Here is a 16,789-nt window from a genome sequence, read left to right on the forward strand (position 1 = left end):
GATTTATCTTTATGTAAAGTCCTTTTTAAAGCCCACACCAGATAAAGATATATGTGAGGGAAATGAAAATGTAGAGTCTCTATGGGCAGAAATATATGGAGGGAAAAACAAGAATAAAATCATCACTGGGGTGATGTGGCCAACCAAATATAACAGAACCCATTGAAAAGCTATTACTAAGGCAAACAGATGACGCACAAATCCCAATGAGGTAATTATTATGGGAGATTTTAACTATCTGGATATAAACTGGGAAACTGAAAGATGCGGATGAGTTTCTGTCAAGGTGGTTAAGGGATAACTTGAAATTCTAGTACAACCCCTTGAATCCTGTGCGTTAATGTTTTTTTTGCCAGTTTATTTACTCAGAAAAATGAATTGTTAGGTGAAATGTAGAGTGATAAGGGAAACTCTCCATTAAATGTCACCAGCCTGACACAGGCAGATGTGCAGAGCTGCCTTAAAAAGATTAAAATAGACAAATCGTCGGGTCTCAATGGCATACACCCCTGGGTTCTAAGGGAGTTAAGCAATGTAATAGACAGACCATTGTTTCTTATATTTAATGACTCTATAGTGATAGGGTCTGTTGCACTAGATTGGTGCCGATATTCAAAAAGTGCTGAAAAAGTGATCCTGGAAAACTACATGCCAGTAAATCTAACTTCTACTGTGGGTAAAGTGTTTGAGAAGTTTATAAGAGATGCTATCTTGGAATACCTCAATGAAAATAGCTGTATATCTCCATATCAGCATAGGTTTATGAGGAGTGGGTCCTGTCAAACCAATCTGGTCAGCTTCCATGACGAGGTAAGTTCTAGACTGGACCAGAGAAAGTCACTGAATCTTGTATACCTGAGTACAGAAGAGTTTACCAGCAACAAAATTGGTGAAGTAACCCAACAGGGTGAGGAGGTTCTATCGCAACACCACAAAACGGATCTGAACCTCAATCCAAAAGAAATACAAGATGGGTAACAAATTCATGGCAGCATATGATCTGGATAAAACATAGTCTTTTATTCCTCCATTATTCCAATTACAGGCGACGTTTCGACCTAGTGACAGTCTTTATCAGGCTGATAAAGACCGTCACTTGGTAGAAACCTTGCCTGTAATTGGAACAATAGAGGAATAAAAGACTATATTTTATCCAATCCACATGAGACTGCTTGGTCTGGGTGAGAATGTGTGAAAGTGCATAAGTAACGGTCTCAATTATGAAGGAATTGTACAGTAAAATATCAATTTTTGCAGAAAATGCAAAGCTATCTAAAGTAATTAATACAAGAGAGGACAATATACAGTTACAAATGGATCTGTATAAGTTGGAGGATTGAGCAGAACAGTGGCAAATGAGGTTTAACACTGATAAATGTACAGTTATGCAGATTGGCAATGGAAATACATGTCATCATTACACACTAAACGGGACACCACTGGGTAACCCTGACATGGAAAAATAGGATTTTACTTAAAGGGGTTGTCCAAGTTAAAGTGCAGCATCTGAGCGAGACGTGACCACAGGGATTGCAAGATGGATGTCACTGGTGGCTCTGCAACCTCTCCCAACAATGGCGGCAACGGTGCCCTACTCGGTCGCCGCACGGTGGCACAAAAGATATATATATAATATATATATATATACTCTTATGATGACTGGTGGTTTGTCACGTAATGCCAGCACTTCATTCAGGGCTTCAAGGTCTCAATGGCAAAAATAATTTGACATGAATCCTGGTAGCTTTTGGTTTAGTAAACTGGAAGTGCACAGTTTTACTTAAGCTCGAATTTGCAGTACAAGGAAAACAATAGCAGTCTTCTAGAAGCTTGGCAGAACAAATAGTTATGCAGTAGTACAACACTTTGCGGTACAGTTAAATTAAGATGAAACACAGTTTTCTCTTCAATGCTCTCTATATTTGTATCTAGAGGTTAGACAGTAGAAATTCCCACAGGCCTAGTTATCTGTTGGGCTTACTGGAAGTAACTAGAGTTGAGATTAAGATGGACCTCTTTACCATCCCTGGCTTTGACTTCACTGGGTTTTGTGTAATTCACCGTTTTAGTGGAACGGGTCCCAGCTTCTCTTCTCCTCACTGCTAGTGTCAGGGAAATTCTGCGTACAGCACCAATCAGGCCCAGCCCAATGCCCCATTGACGGCGGTAAAGAAGAGACACCACATACAGAGGTCTGGTATAGTTCCTCACACGGGGAAATAACTGCGCACTTTATTACAGATTACATGGGGTCTTATACCCTTTGGTCACATCACTAGGAATGGGTAATGGTCTCTTTGGCTCAAATCCACTGCATAACCATATATGTGAAGTCCGCATTTCCGCCTGAGGCAGTGATAGTTATATACGTAGTTAAACAGTTGTTATCTTGATACGGCAATTCTGGGAAAACAGCCAAGCACGCGGCCTTCGTATCCGGTTCTGTATCATCTCTGAATTTCTGGACACATCTCTTTCAGCCTTGCAAAGCTTTGGAATATCTGATATAAGCCTACATATTAAGTTTTTCTCATTTTAGCCTAGAATTAGTATGTATTGAAAAATAGAATTAGTATACATATAAAAAGAAAGACACACAACGATATATATATATTCGAATTTTCTACCTACAAATGTATATATTTCCCTCTCACTAGTACACTAGAGAGCTGGTGAATCCTGGCTTCCCTGTTGACAAGCGTGTTGTAGATGTTCACTCTGCAGACCTCCTCCTGCACGACCTCCTCCAACGACTGTCTCTGCAGACTGACTACTGATTCTCTTTCACTTCCTGTCTTGTTCCTGCACTTTCTCTCTACTCCTCTCCCTCAGCATACTGGCTCATACTGGAGTTTCCCGCTCTGAACTCTCACCATCCCCCTCCAGCAATCAGTGATGGGATGAAGTATAACCAATAAGCAGCCAGCTGTTGCCAAGCTTTAAGCTTAAGAAGAAAGAGGAAACAGGGTTTCTCCAACGTACGGCACTTTCTATGTATCCTGGAAGCACAGAGCAAAGTCTGACAGGACAAATGATTGTGTGGCTATTTTGGAGGACCTTCTGGGCCACTACAATAGCTTATGGGTAAAATGCCTTTCCCATGCATTGAAACACCAACTAGACATATACTTACCTCTCCACGCTCCTGCTGTGTCCCGTGTCGCTGCTTCTTCCCTCTGGTGTCACGTTTAAAGGCAGCTCCAGCCTGTTTACAGGATGTCACAGGTGCTGCAGCCAATAACAGAGCTCAAGGATCGATTACTGAGCTCTGTTTTGGCTGTGGTGCTGTGACATTCTGTAAACTAGGTGGGATTGCAGGCTGTAAACACACACAAGTGCAGAGGGCTGGATACCAGCACAGGACACAGCAGGAGTGGGAAGGGGTGAGTATATGCTTATTTGCTATTTTAGTGTATGGGAAAGGCATTTTACCCATAAGTTATAACTCTGACACGACTTTTAACTGTAAACTTAATTTGAGCAACCAGTGTCAGGCAGCTACAGCCAAGGCAAATAGGATGATGGAATGCATCAAAAAAGGTCTTGGGGAACATGATTGGAACATTGTTCTTTAGCTTTACAAATATTAGTCTGTCCACACATCCACACATCCACACACATCCACACAAACACACATAGAATATTGTGTACAGTTTTGGGCACTGGTACTCAAGAAGGACATATCAGAACTTGAGCAGGTACAAAGGTGGGCAACTAAAGTAATAAATGAAATCATCAGACTACAATACACTGACCCATCCTAATACCAATGCTTATATATGGAGATTACATAGCTTTGTGCTTGATTTTATACACCTGTTTGCCATATGTGCTGCTGAAACACCTGAATTCAGTAAATAGGCGGGGTGTCACCATTCTTTTGGCTATATGAGGTATCTGTGAAAATAATGTTTTACAGTACTGATACAAAGTAGGTGAATAGTAGTTACCCCACACAGGGCAGTGGTATAACAGTCTATCGTTTTAGCTTATGAGTCCTTTTACACCAGTAGAATTCTTCCAGGTGATGAGCATTGATCAATGAGAGAAGTACTCTTTTATCTGGCCATACTTGTTCAATGACACTGGATGACACATGAACAATCTTTCTGGAACATTCATTTAAAGAAGGATTTTTCTTGGACAAAAGATATTTCGGGAAAATTAAAGCTCTTTTATCTGACTATCAAAGAAAAATTCCAATCATGGCAGGCTTCGTTCCAGATAATGATGCTCTGTCATCAGTTGGCAAAAATGATTGTTCATTGTTATATTTCAAATGAAAATTATCTTTTTGGTTGAAGTCATCCATTTTCATCAACTTAAGTCTAATGCATTTGGGCACCTTAGGACACATTCTCATCTGCCAAACTCGTATTACTTGACATTTATGACACGTCTGAATAAAAACTGAAAAAATTAAGCATGATTATTTAATGACACTCTTTCCTTGTAAAAAAAAAAAAGTTTTTTATTCGATATAAATGCAAAGCAAGTCCAGACTTTCCAAAGTAAGCTATATGAGAAAACAGTCTCTTATCTCTATTTATGTAGTCATAGAAAAAAAAATCATCAATTATCCTTTGGACTCCAGCAAGGATATAGATTAGGAAGCATTGTCACAATTTGTCATTAGTAAAGTAATATTGCACAGTATTTTGCCCTCTAGTGACTTCCAGTTGGTGCTTGGTTATGTAGAAGTGGCTGTATGAAGAGTCCAACAGTCCCTACAATGCATACAATGATGAAAATCCATAGAAAGAGTCTGTCTACAACCATGGCAACATACTTCCAATCTTCAATAATCTGTAAAAAAAAATTAATATGTTTGTGTTAATATCACATCTTTGAAATGTGTGAATCTGGCAATAAATAACCTAGATATATTTAATGGATAGTACTTTCCATTTACTTCTTTCATCACATGGCACTAAGGCTCTGTTCACATCTGTATTATGGGTTCTAATTTTAAAACATGCAATCATTTTAATCCGTTTTGTAATGGATCTAAAAAAAGTTGTATTACTGGTAGAGTTGAGCGAATGCACTCTGCCGAGCTTGATGCTTGTTCAAGTATTAGCATACTCGATGGTGCTCGCTACTTGAGCAAGCATCACGCCGTGTTCGACCCTGTCCCAGTTTTGGCCCCTTCCCGCCGCTAGCGCGCAGATTTGACCCCTCCCCGCTGTGAGAGAGAGATCGATCGGCAACCGGCGGGTCACATATAAAAATGCTCGAGTCTCCCATTAAAGTCAATGAGGTTCGTTACTCGAATAGAGCTCTCAAATTTTACGAAAAGCTCGACTCGAATAACGAGGACCCGAGCATTTTGGTGCTCACTCATCTCTAATTACTGGACAGATCACATTATTTGATTTCTGTTTTTTTTTTACTGGATAGAATACTGCTACAGATCATGTTAGTTTGCCTATTCGGAAGAAAACATGGAAAGGAATCAGACTTGTGGTTAGACTAGGCAACTAGGCAACAAAATTTTTTATTTTATTTGTGTCCGGGAAATCAGTGGTATTTTCACATTATTGGATAACAAACAAATGGTTATTAACAGTTATTTAGCCAAATGTTTGATTGTCACATTGCTGACAGCTGTGACAGAGAATCGCAAAGCTCTCCCATTGATTTTAATGGGGATACCGCTGCCGGTGGCCCCATTGAAAGCACTAGGATGTCAGCACCCCGCAGTGATTTTGGGGGAAAGGGTTTAAATATAAGCCGTTCCCTGAAAATCAATCCTAGTTGTAGTAAAAAATAAAAAAATAGACAATCCCGGAATGACTATTCATTACAATGACAAGGCGCGTCTAGCTGCTTGTCATTCCGGGGTTGTAATGAAGTTCTTTCAGTAAGCGGGGATTTAAAATGCCCGCCTAATGAAAGGGCTGTATCTGATTGGCTGAGCGCTCAGCCAATCACAGGCATCGCTCAGGCATTCATTGAATAACAGCTGAGCGCTGCCTAGTAAATAGGAGAGATGCCAACAGCACAATTTTAAAGCTGTATCCAGCTGGACAGGTGTATGCTTAGCCACCACAGCAGGTCTTGATCCAGAAAAGACCCCAACCCCAATGAATTCAATGAATGGCTGAGCACTGCCTGTGATTGGCTGAACTCTGTGACCAATCACAGGCAGCACTCAGCTGTCATTCAACGAAGGTCTGAGCACTGCTGTGATTGGCTGAGACGCAGATGCATTTTAAATCCCCACCTGCTGAAAGAACTTCATTACAGTGATGGGACCCAAACGGCTAGACACGCCTGAGCCCCATCAGTGGCGGAAAGGTAAGTATAGATTTTTTAAAATTTTTTACTACAACTAGGGATGATTTTCAGGGAAGGGCTTATATTTAAAGCCCTTCCCCAAAAATCACTTCAGGGGTTGCCGGCCGACCATTGAAAGCAATGGTGCATGGGACCCTCATTCGAGTATAAGTCGAGGGGGGCTTTTTCACCCTAAAAAATGTGCTGAAAAAGTTGGCTTATACTCGAGTGTATATGCACATTGCAGGTTGATGATTATACATGTACAGCAATTATTTTGGATGCTAATACAATGCTGTTATTTTTTGGGTTTTTTTTACATCTGTAGATAAATTGATAATTATTTGAATCATGTATAGTATCAAAAGGTTGCAAATATCCTGCAGATGCTTTCTGTTATGTATGTCGGAAGTTCATCAAAACAGGCAAAGAAGCACTCATTGGCAACAACGGCAAAAATGAATCCAGCCTACAAAGCATATTTTGGGATGGCTATGAGTAATCAAGATAAGTCATGGGCACCTCACTTAAGCTGCGATAATTGCAAGAAAACTCTTGAAAGTTGGTTCAAAAGTGAAAATAGAGCCATGAAATTTGCGATACCAAGAATTTGGCAGGAGCCAACTGATCATTCCACCAACTGCTATTTCTGCATGGTAGACCCATCCAAACGTCGAAGTGGAAAAAATGCAGTTGCTGTGACATATCCAAACATTTTTATGGCTCCGGTACCACATTGCTCTGATCTCCCCATTCCAACGCCTCCACATAGTGTATGCATAGCATGCAGATGTGTGCAGAAAACATGAGCTCGGACAGTGAAGATACAACTGATCCTTTCTATGCTGGCGCAGATGACAGAAGACCATACTACCCAAACCAGAAGGATATTAATGATTTGGTAGAAGATCTTAGACTTGCAAAAGCTAAAGCTGACATCCAGGCTGAAACAGTGGAACTTGCTGGATGATAGCGTGCAAGTTGCAAGTCAAAGAAATCGTCATTAAATATTTTCTACCTTCACGATGGACTCTGTTACTGCCATGACGTGACAGGTATATTCAGTGAAATTGGTATATATTGTAGCGCACAGGATTGGTGCCTTTTTATCGACAGTTTTTCTAAGACTCTGAAAGCAGTTCTGCTCCACAATAGAAATCAACTTCCTTCCCTTCCAGTGGCTCGCTCTGCACATCTCAAGGAGGAGTACAGTAGTGTCAAATTCCTGTTGCAAGTTGTAAAGTACGATCAATATTGTTGGAAGGTAATTGGAGACTTCAAAATGGTTGCTTTCCTAATGGGTCTTCAAGGTGGTTTCACAAAGTTTCCTTGCTAACTCTGTCTTTGGTATAGCAGAGCCAAAACCGAACACTACCATTGACAAGACTCACCTGAACATATTGGATTCGCTGTCGGACGAAGCAATGTAAAGTGGGAACCCCTAGTAGATCCTAAGGTGATTCTGATGCCACCTCTTCACATAAAACTCGGGCTTATGAAACAGTTTGTCACAGCTCTAGATAAAGAATATGCAGCGATGAAACATCTACTAAACTTCCTCCCGAAGCTGAATGAGGCCAAGGTAAAAGCTGCTTTCTTTGTGGGACCACAAATCAAGAGGATCATAGAATGTCCGAAATTTCCTGACATGCTCACAGACGTACAGAAAGCAGCTTGGAACAGTTTTGTTGCCGTGGTTCAGGGATTCTGGGGAAATCACAAAGCAGACAACTATGTGGAGTTGGTGGAAACAATGGTGAAGAAATACCACACTAAGGGGCTGCAGGATGTCGCTCAAGATTCATATTCTGGATTCTCTACATAAATTCAAGCATAAACACGGGAGCATACTCCGAGGAACAAGGAGAAAGGTTCCACCAAGATATGCAGCAGTTTGAGCCTCGCTATCAAGAACAATACAACGAGAATATGATGGCCGACTACATCTGGGGGCTGGTACGTGAAAGTGACCAAGCACACAATCGTCAATCAAAAGGAAACAGACATTTTCACTATTTTAAACTGTATAGACATGCTCTGCATTGTATAATGACTTTGGCTCATGATTGTAAGTAATTTCATTTCTCATTGTGTATGTCCTTGAAACATTTGAAATTTAAAATCATGTATTTTTAATTATCAATGTCCTGACGACAAAAGCAAACTTTAAAGTTATTTTCCCTTATATTTTACAATAATCAACAGGAACAAATACACTTTTCTTAGACACAAAAATCGCATTGCCTAGTGTATAATTAGGAATGATAAAGTACAATTCAAATACTATGAGAAGATCTCTGAGCATATAAGGGCATGATGTAATCCATCGTAACTTATAACAACTTTCTGGATTGTAGTTATTGCAGAAAATTATTTCTGCATTTTGCTTTAATAAGGAGTTGTCTGCTTTGTTCAGCCCTCTTCATATTGGTATTGAGTTTTACAATTACAAATACATCTGAAGCCCTGAAAAGATAATACAGTATGTGTTGGACAGGAAATGACATAATTTGATCTCATACTGGTTAATTTTTATGGTCCTACTAAAGAAAAGGAAAATTTTTATGCTGAGTTATTCCAGACATTCAGGAATACAATTGTTGGATTACCTTCATTCTTTGCACTTGTGTTCTTTGTAAGGGGCATTGTAAAATATAGCATGATATTGTATAAAAAAGCCTATTTCTGATACACTGTCTTTAACAAAACATTTTAGAGTAGCATTGGAACACATGTAATGGTGTGTTACTAATTCTGAAATTTTTCTTTTCTTTTATAGTGTATGAGTTCACAAAATGTAGGTAATCACACCACCACTGCCTTCCTTAACCCCTTAATAACGCAGCGTTTTTTTTCCATTTTCGTTTGTTTTTCCCCCCTTTTAAAAAATCGGAGCTAGTTTATTTTTTTTCATCGACGTTGCTGTATGAGGGCTTGTTTTTTGCGGGACAAGTTGTATTTTTCAATAGTACCATTTAATGTACCATATAATGTACTGAAAATCTTTTAAAAAATTCTAAGTGCAGTAAAACGGGGAAAAAACAACATTCCGTCAACTTTCAGTGCGCCTTGCTTTTACGGCCCACAAACTGCAGCAAAAATGACATGATAACTCTATTCTATGGGTCAGTTCAATTACTACGATATCAAACTTATATAGTTTTTTTTGCCGTACTACTTTTATTCTTTTTTTTCAAAGACATTTAATTTTTTAAAATAATTTTCTGCCACCATCTTCTGTGTGCAATAACTTTTTTAGTTTTCCGTCAACATAGTTGTGCGAGGGCTCATTTTTTGCGGGATGTCCTGTAGTTTACATTGGTACTATTTCTGAATACATATGACTTCTTGATCACTTTTTATTGCATTTTTGTTTCTTAGAGACAGGGTGACCAAAAAAGTGCATTTCAGGTGTTTTTTTTTTCTTTGCAGACGACGTTCATTGTACGGGTAAATAATGCAGTAATTTGATAGATTGGAGTTTTCAGACGCAGCGATACCAAATATGTATTTTTCTTTTATCATTTAGAGTCTTTTACTATAAATATCGCAAAAGGGTTCTTTTTTGAACTTTTATAACTTTTTTATAATATTTGGGAAAACTTTATTGTTCTGATTTTTACTTTTTTTTAGTCCCACAGGGCACAACAGCTAGTGATGCTTTGGTCGCTCCTGCAGTGTGATATAATGCCACAGCATTACATCATACTGCGATCTGACAGGAAGTCTACCAAACCACCCCACGGGGATGGCTTGATAGGCAGTCTACTGAGACAGCCCTGGGGCCTTTCAGAAGGCCCCGGCTCCTATGACATCGGCACGGCTCCCTGCGATCTCATCGTGAGGTGGGAAAGGGGGGCCTTACAGGACCCCCGAACATTGTTCAGGGGATTTAAGTGCCGCTGTCAGAATTGACGTTGGCATTTAAAGGGTTAATAGTGCTGACAGGCAGGGGACATAGGACCCCTATTCTCAGGATAGGGAATAACTTGTAATCTCTGCACAACCCCTTTAAAGTTATATTCTAATTACAGCAAATATAGTTTATTATTAGAGATGAGCGAGCGTACTCGTCCGAGCTTGATACTCGTTCGAGTATTCGGGTACTCGAGATGCTCGTTACTCGAGACGAGCACCACGCGGTGTTCGAGTCACTTTCATTTTCTTCCCAGAAAATTTTGCGCCGTTTTCTGGCCAATAGTAACACAGGGAAGGCATTACAACTTCCTCCTGTGAAGTTCCAGCCCTATCCCACCCCCCTGCAGTGAGTGGCTGGGGAGATCAGGTGACACCCGAGTATCTAAACTGGGGCCGGCCGCGGCTCGCCACAGATGCACGCTGAGAGACATTAGGGAAAGTGCCGTCTTGCTGTAGCTGCTATAGGGAGAGTGTTAGGCTGTTATATTCATCTTCAAGAACCCCAACGGTCCTTCTTAAGGCCACACTGTGCAGTACTGTTGAGGCTGGTTTTAGCAGTGTTGCACTTTTTTTTTTTTGTATATCGGGCGTGCAGACCATAGCGTCCTTAGTCTGCAGTCATTTTACTGAGTATAGGGGCAGTACTGGTGAGGCAGGGAAAGAGGTATACTGGCTATATAGGCAGTGGGCTTTTTCAAAAAAATTGGAAAAAAAAATCTTTGGGCTGCCTGTGACCGTCTTCAGTTTACTGTGTCTCTGCTGGGGGTAGTAGTCGCTCACTAATTACCCAGCTAGGTGTTACTGCAGCCTTGCGCATAATTTTTTCTGGCTGCACGGTGATTTCAATAACCACAGTCATCCTCCAACAGGGAAATCCATATAAAGGCTATATAGGCAGCGTGCTTTTTCCCAAAAATTGGAAAAAAATACAATATTTGGGCTGCCTGTGACCGTCTTCAGTGTACTGCATGTCTGCTGGGGGTACTAGTAGTCGCTCATTATTACCCAGCTAAGCGTTACAGCAGGCTTGCGCATAACTGTTTCCTGGCTCTGCTGTGTCCGTTACATGATCGCCGTCATCCCGCCAGAGGGAAACAGTATACATATGTACGCTGCATACGGTGTCTGTCTGGTTTCTCACCTCACCATTTAAAAAAATTGAAGCAAAATACTTAAGGCCTACCACTGGCCTTTGGCCACTTGACTGGTTCTTCGCTGTGAATTCCAGTAGCTCAGTCATACGCACCTAGGTCTCGCTACATACAGGCTTGCGCATAATTGTTTCCTGGCTCTGCTGTGCCAGTTACATGCCCACCGTCATCCCGCCAGAGGGAAACAGTATACATAATATACGCTGCATACGGTGTCTGTCTGGTTTTTCACCTTACCATTTTAAACAATTCAAGCAAAATACTTAAGGCCTACCACTGGCCTTTGGCCACTTGACTGGTTCTTCACTGTGAATTCCAGTAGCTCAGTCATACGCACCTAGGTCTCACTACAGGCTTGCGCATAATTGTTTCCTGGCTCTGCTGTACGCTCCGTAAGCGAAGTCAGCCTCCAACCACAGGCCAATAAGCGGCACATTTAATTACAGCGTTCTGTTTCTGCTCTACTTGTAATACACCATGCTGAGGGGTAGGGGTAGGCCTAGAGGACGTGCTCCCCCTATACTGCTGCTAGTGATATGTTACTGGGGCCTGTCTAGACTGCAACTACTACTGAAATGGAACTACCGTGTTTCCCCGAAAATAAGGCACCCCATGAAATTTGCAGAAGTCCCAAATATAAGGCACCCCCGATAGTAAGGCATAGTAAAGTGTGCAGGCAAGTCAAGAGGCCTGTCCCCTGCTGCTATCCCCGTTGTCTCCTACCTCCAGATGTATAGGTAGATCTGCAGACAGTCTGCTGTTATCCTGTCCCTGCTGTGCTGTACGAGTGTGCTGTTGTGAGCTCCCCTTGCTGGCTGGAAAAGTCCATACTGTACGTTCTGTTCCTGCTGTACATGTCTGCTGTGATGAGCTCCCCCTGGTGGCCAGAAACTGCAATACCATCCCTGCTTACAAGTGGTACAGGAACTTCTGTCTGCAGACAGGTGTGTTACTTTACAGCCCTTATTTTTTTATGGCTCTGTGTGTGAGTCAGGCAACCTGTGTGTGATTCTTAAGGCTGGGTTCTCACAGAGCGTATTTCCAGCAGAAATCTCGCAGTTTGGCCACAGCGATAAACAGCGAGATTTCCGCTTGTTTTGAAGCAACCTGGCTGCATGCTTTTCCGTTTCTGTGGCCGATAAATCTGCACTACAACACCGGCGTCTCCCAGCTTTGCCGTGACAGATTTGCTGTCCCATGTGGACGAGATTTCTGAGAAATTTCGTCCACAAAGCTGGCCAATTGAGGGATTAGCAGCCACAGACGGATTTGCCGTGGCAAAATAAGACACCCCCTGAAAATAAGACGTAGCGCATATTTGGGAGCAAAAATTAGTATAAGACGCGTCTTATTTTCGGGGAAACAGGGTAATACTGTGCTCCCCCTATACTGCTGCTAGTGATATGTTACTGGGGCCTGTCTAGACTGCAACTACTACTGAAATGGAACTAATACTGTGCTCCCCCTATACTGCTGCTAGTGATATGTTACTGGGGCCTGTCCAGACTGCTACTACTACTGAAATGGAACTAATACTGTGCTCCCCCTATACTGCTGCTAGTGATATGTTACTGGGGCCTGTCTTGACTGTTACTATTACTGAAATGGAACTAATACTGTGCTCCCCCTATACTGCTGCTAGTGATATGTTACTGGGCCCTGTCTTGACTGCTACTACTACTGAAATGGAACTAATACTGTGCTCCCCCTATACTGCTGCTAGTGATATGTTACTGGGGCCTGTCCCTAATGCTACCACTGAAATGTTACTAATTCTGGGCTCTGCCTATACCGCTGGTAATGCTATGTTACTGGGATGTGGAAACGGAGGCTTCCCAAAGACATGATGGTGGCGAGGCCATTTTCCACCAACGCGGTTACTGTTAAGGTGCATATAACCACGGACACGTAGTGCCTCAAAAACATCCCCCTCCTCCTCCAACAATGAAAACATTCTTGGCAAATACCTTTGCATTGGTCCGTCTGGTGGCAGTCCAAGAATTTCACCTTTAACGACACAACAAGAGAGCCCCCCCACCATCCCCCCGCCACGGCCCACTTAATCCTGGCCACATTCCGAAAACCAACTAAATAAAACCGCGCTACTAGGTCCACAGTCGCGACCACATTCCCACCAACGCGGTTACTGTTAAGGTACATATTACCAGTCTGACTGGGGCATGCACTGTGGGCCGAAGCCCACCTGTATTGTATCTGACGTTAGCTCTGCTGAGCAGGGCACTGCAATGGGATACATTTATGTACCGCCGGTGGGTTCCAGGGAGCCACCCATGCTGTGGGTCCACAGGGAGTTCACATTACGGATTTGTACCTGCCAGTGTCTATGTATTAAAAACCCTGATCAGACTGGGGCATGCAGTGTGGGCCGAAGCCCACCTGCATTTAATCTGATGTTACCTCAGCTGTGCTGGGCAATGCAATGGGATTTATTTATGTAACGCCGGTGGCTTCCTGGGACCCACCCATGCTGTCGGTCCACACGGAGTTGTACCTGCCTGTGTCTACTTATAAAGAACCCCAGTCTGACTGGGGCATGCAGTGTGGGCCGAAGCCCACCTGTATTTAATCTGACGTTAGCTCTACTATCCGGGGCACTGCATTGGGACAAACTACAGGAACAATACAGTTCTAATGAGACGTGCACAGCTACGCTAGCATTGGAGTCTGCTGTAGGCACGCGATTGCTGAGGGTTTGTGCAGAGGCCTAGGTCCTGGGTGCAGTGAAAGTCCACTTCCAGCCTAGGATTGCTGAATCTGTGGGCCGAGGCCTATGCCGTAGGCACGGTGCAAGTCTGCCATGTTTGGCTGCTCAGATCAATTTTTGGTTCATGTCTTGGGTTTCCTAGGACCCACCTATGCTGTTGGTGCAAACTTAGTTCCCATTGCGGTGTTTGACCTGTCTGGCACAAAGGCACTGACTGACTTGGGTAGGGGGCAGAGCGCAGACGGCTTTCCCCTTGCAGTGTGGATTGAGCTATGCGACACCTTGACAGAATGAATACTGTGTGGCACAAGGATTCCCCATTGCTATGCCCACGTTTGCAGCTCCTGACGGAGGTGGCACAGGATTGGAGTTCTCATTGCTTCTGTACAGCATTGTGGGCCATCGCCCCGCCCCTTTTAAAGAGGGTCGCTACCTGGCCCTGCCAACCCTCTGCAGTGTGTGCCTCCGGTTCCTCCTCATGGCAGATGCAATTATAAATAGACATGAGGGTGGTGTGGCTATGAGGCCAGCGTGTGGCATGAGGGCAGCTGAAGGCTGCGCAGGGACACTTTGGTGTGTGCTGTGGACACTGGGTCGTGCGGGGGGGGTTGGGCAGCATGTAACCCAAGAGAAGTGGCAGCGGAGTGTCATGCAGGCAGTGATTGTGCTTTGTTGGAGGTAGTGTGGTGCTTAGCTAAGGTATGCCTTGCTAATGAGGGTTTTTCAGAAGTAAAAATTGTTGGGGGGGGGCCCACTCTTGCCGCTATTGTGGCTTAATAGTGGGACCAGGGAACTTTAGATGCAGCCCAACATGTAGCCCCTCGCCTGCCTTATCCATTTCTGTGTCGTTCCCATCACTTTCTTGAATTTCCCAGATTTTCACAAATGAAAACCTTAGCGAGCATCGGCGATATACAAAAATGCTCGAGTCGCCCATTGACTTCAATGGGGTTCGTTACTCGAAACGAACCCTCGAGCATCACGGGAAGTTCGACTCGAGTAACGAGCACCCAAGCATTTTGGTGCTTGCTCATCTCTATTTATTATCCATATAATGAAAGGTTATACCATATACTAGTGTTTCCCAACAGGGGTTACTTTGAGCCCTGATAGGAATCCCCCAGATTACAGTAACACCAAGATCTGTTCTTTTACAATAGGAAAGGCAAACTGATTTCAGACTGTTCAAAGATGCTTTGCAAAGCTGTAAATAATGTATATGTGAACCAAATTAAAACCTTGGACAAGAATTATACAATTCTTTACACCAAGCTTCTTTGAGGCAGGCATGGCATTAGGGGTTTCCCTATTTATTCCTCGTGACTTTCAAGGACTTTCATTATTTAGAATCTGTTCTGGTTGTGTGTTGTTCTCACAGGCAAATGGGCCATTACAATACAGTTCCAGTACAGTCATCAGAGGCCTGTCTTGTAAAGTGTCAGGACTCAAACCTGAAGACTCCTGTGTCCCACACAGTGGTTCTGCTGACTAATTTTGATTAAACAGCAACATGGTACTCATTGCCCTAGATCCCAGCATGTTGGAATCCTTGCCCTTGATTGTCTGATTGTCTCCACCTAAGCACACCTTATACAATATGGCACTTCTTGTTCCTCATTAAAAGATTATTGTGTTTAGCTCTAGTCTAGCTCCTTGCTTCTTCTGCTATGTTCCTCTTGGACAAACATCTACTGCTGATATCCATGTATTGACCTCTGGCTAACTACAAGATCATGGCTTTGTCCAGATCTCTACTTCTGATATCCGTTTACAAACCTCTGTTTGTACTAATACAGTTCCTGGAGTCTAACCCTTGACTCCAGATCATTACAGAATAATCCTGCAATGAGGAAGAGGAAGGACTTTTATAGGGAGTGCAGAGGTAGAGCTTCTCATGACAATCAAGGGCAAAACAAGACAAGGTGATTTCCAACGTGCTTAGAACTAGGGCAATGAATTCGAAAGAGCTGTCCAATATCAGTAGTTCTATAAGCAGAGCCACTGTGTGGGACACGGGAGGCTCTAGGTTTAAATCAAACTACTAACAACCACTTGTCGTCAATTGGTGTGTGAGTTACATGCCTGAAAGCAGCTGTGATGTCAGTTACTGGCTCTCAGCTCCGCCCCTGATCACATTACAGTGACATTATCACAGGTCCTTTATCCTCCTTCTGCATTGAATGAGGAATTATGGGCAGACTACATCCCCCACAAACCCCTGCGGCCCCAGTTGCTATCGATACAGCAGTACTCAGTCTGGTGGTTTGTAGCTGCACACCTGTGTGGAGACTCCAATAAATGACACCTCACAAATGTCCACATACAAAGCTGGCAGTGCATATTGACCAAAAACATTGAAGCATAGTCCTTTACCACTATCTTCACATCTCCTGAACGTGATATTATGTCATCTCAAGTGCTACTGCCGCCAACACCAGTCCAGCCTTCATCTAATCGTCAACCCTTGTCCAGTATTGAAAAAAACCGTCGCTGTTGTGCAAACATGTCACCACAGAGGGTTCAACGCCACCTTGCAGCTAATGCAGCTTACATGACACAGCGACCTGCCACGATTTCACCTCAGCCACCAGCTGAAGTTTGTAAAACACAACCAGCTCATATGCGAAAGCTACAAGCAAACATGTCTCCTCAGCAAGCTGTTGAACTTCATGAATCACGTGCAGCTCATATGCAAAAGCAACGTAGCAGAGCTGTG

At 42.9% G+C, this 16,789-nt stretch overlaps 1 protein-coding gene across 1 annotated transcript in view; it reads right to left on the minus strand.

Moving 5' to 3' along the window:
* Nucleotides 1–4,540: 4,540 nt before the first annotated feature.
* The window catches only part of CHRNB4 (cholinergic receptor nicotinic beta 4 subunit), a 38,051-nt gene continuing 25,802 nt past the window's right edge, over nucleotides 4,541–16,789 (minus strand). Inside the window, exon 6 of the mRNA XM_066589936.1 lies at nucleotides 4,541–4,806. Coding sequence (XP_066446033.1) covers nucleotides 4,666–4,806 — 141 coding nt within the window. The 3' untranslated portion in view covers nucleotides 4,541–4,665. The remainder of the gene's footprint in view (nucleotides 4,807–16,789) is intronic.

The sequence above is a fragment of the Eleutherodactylus coqui genome, chromosome 2 (assembly GCF_035609145.1).
Source record: "Eleutherodactylus coqui strain aEleCoq1 chromosome 2, aEleCoq1.hap1, whole genome shotgun sequence".
In the NCBI taxonomy this organism is placed as follows: domain Eukaryota; kingdom Metazoa; phylum Chordata; class Amphibia; order Anura; family Eleutherodactylidae; genus Eleutherodactylus; species Eleutherodactylus coqui.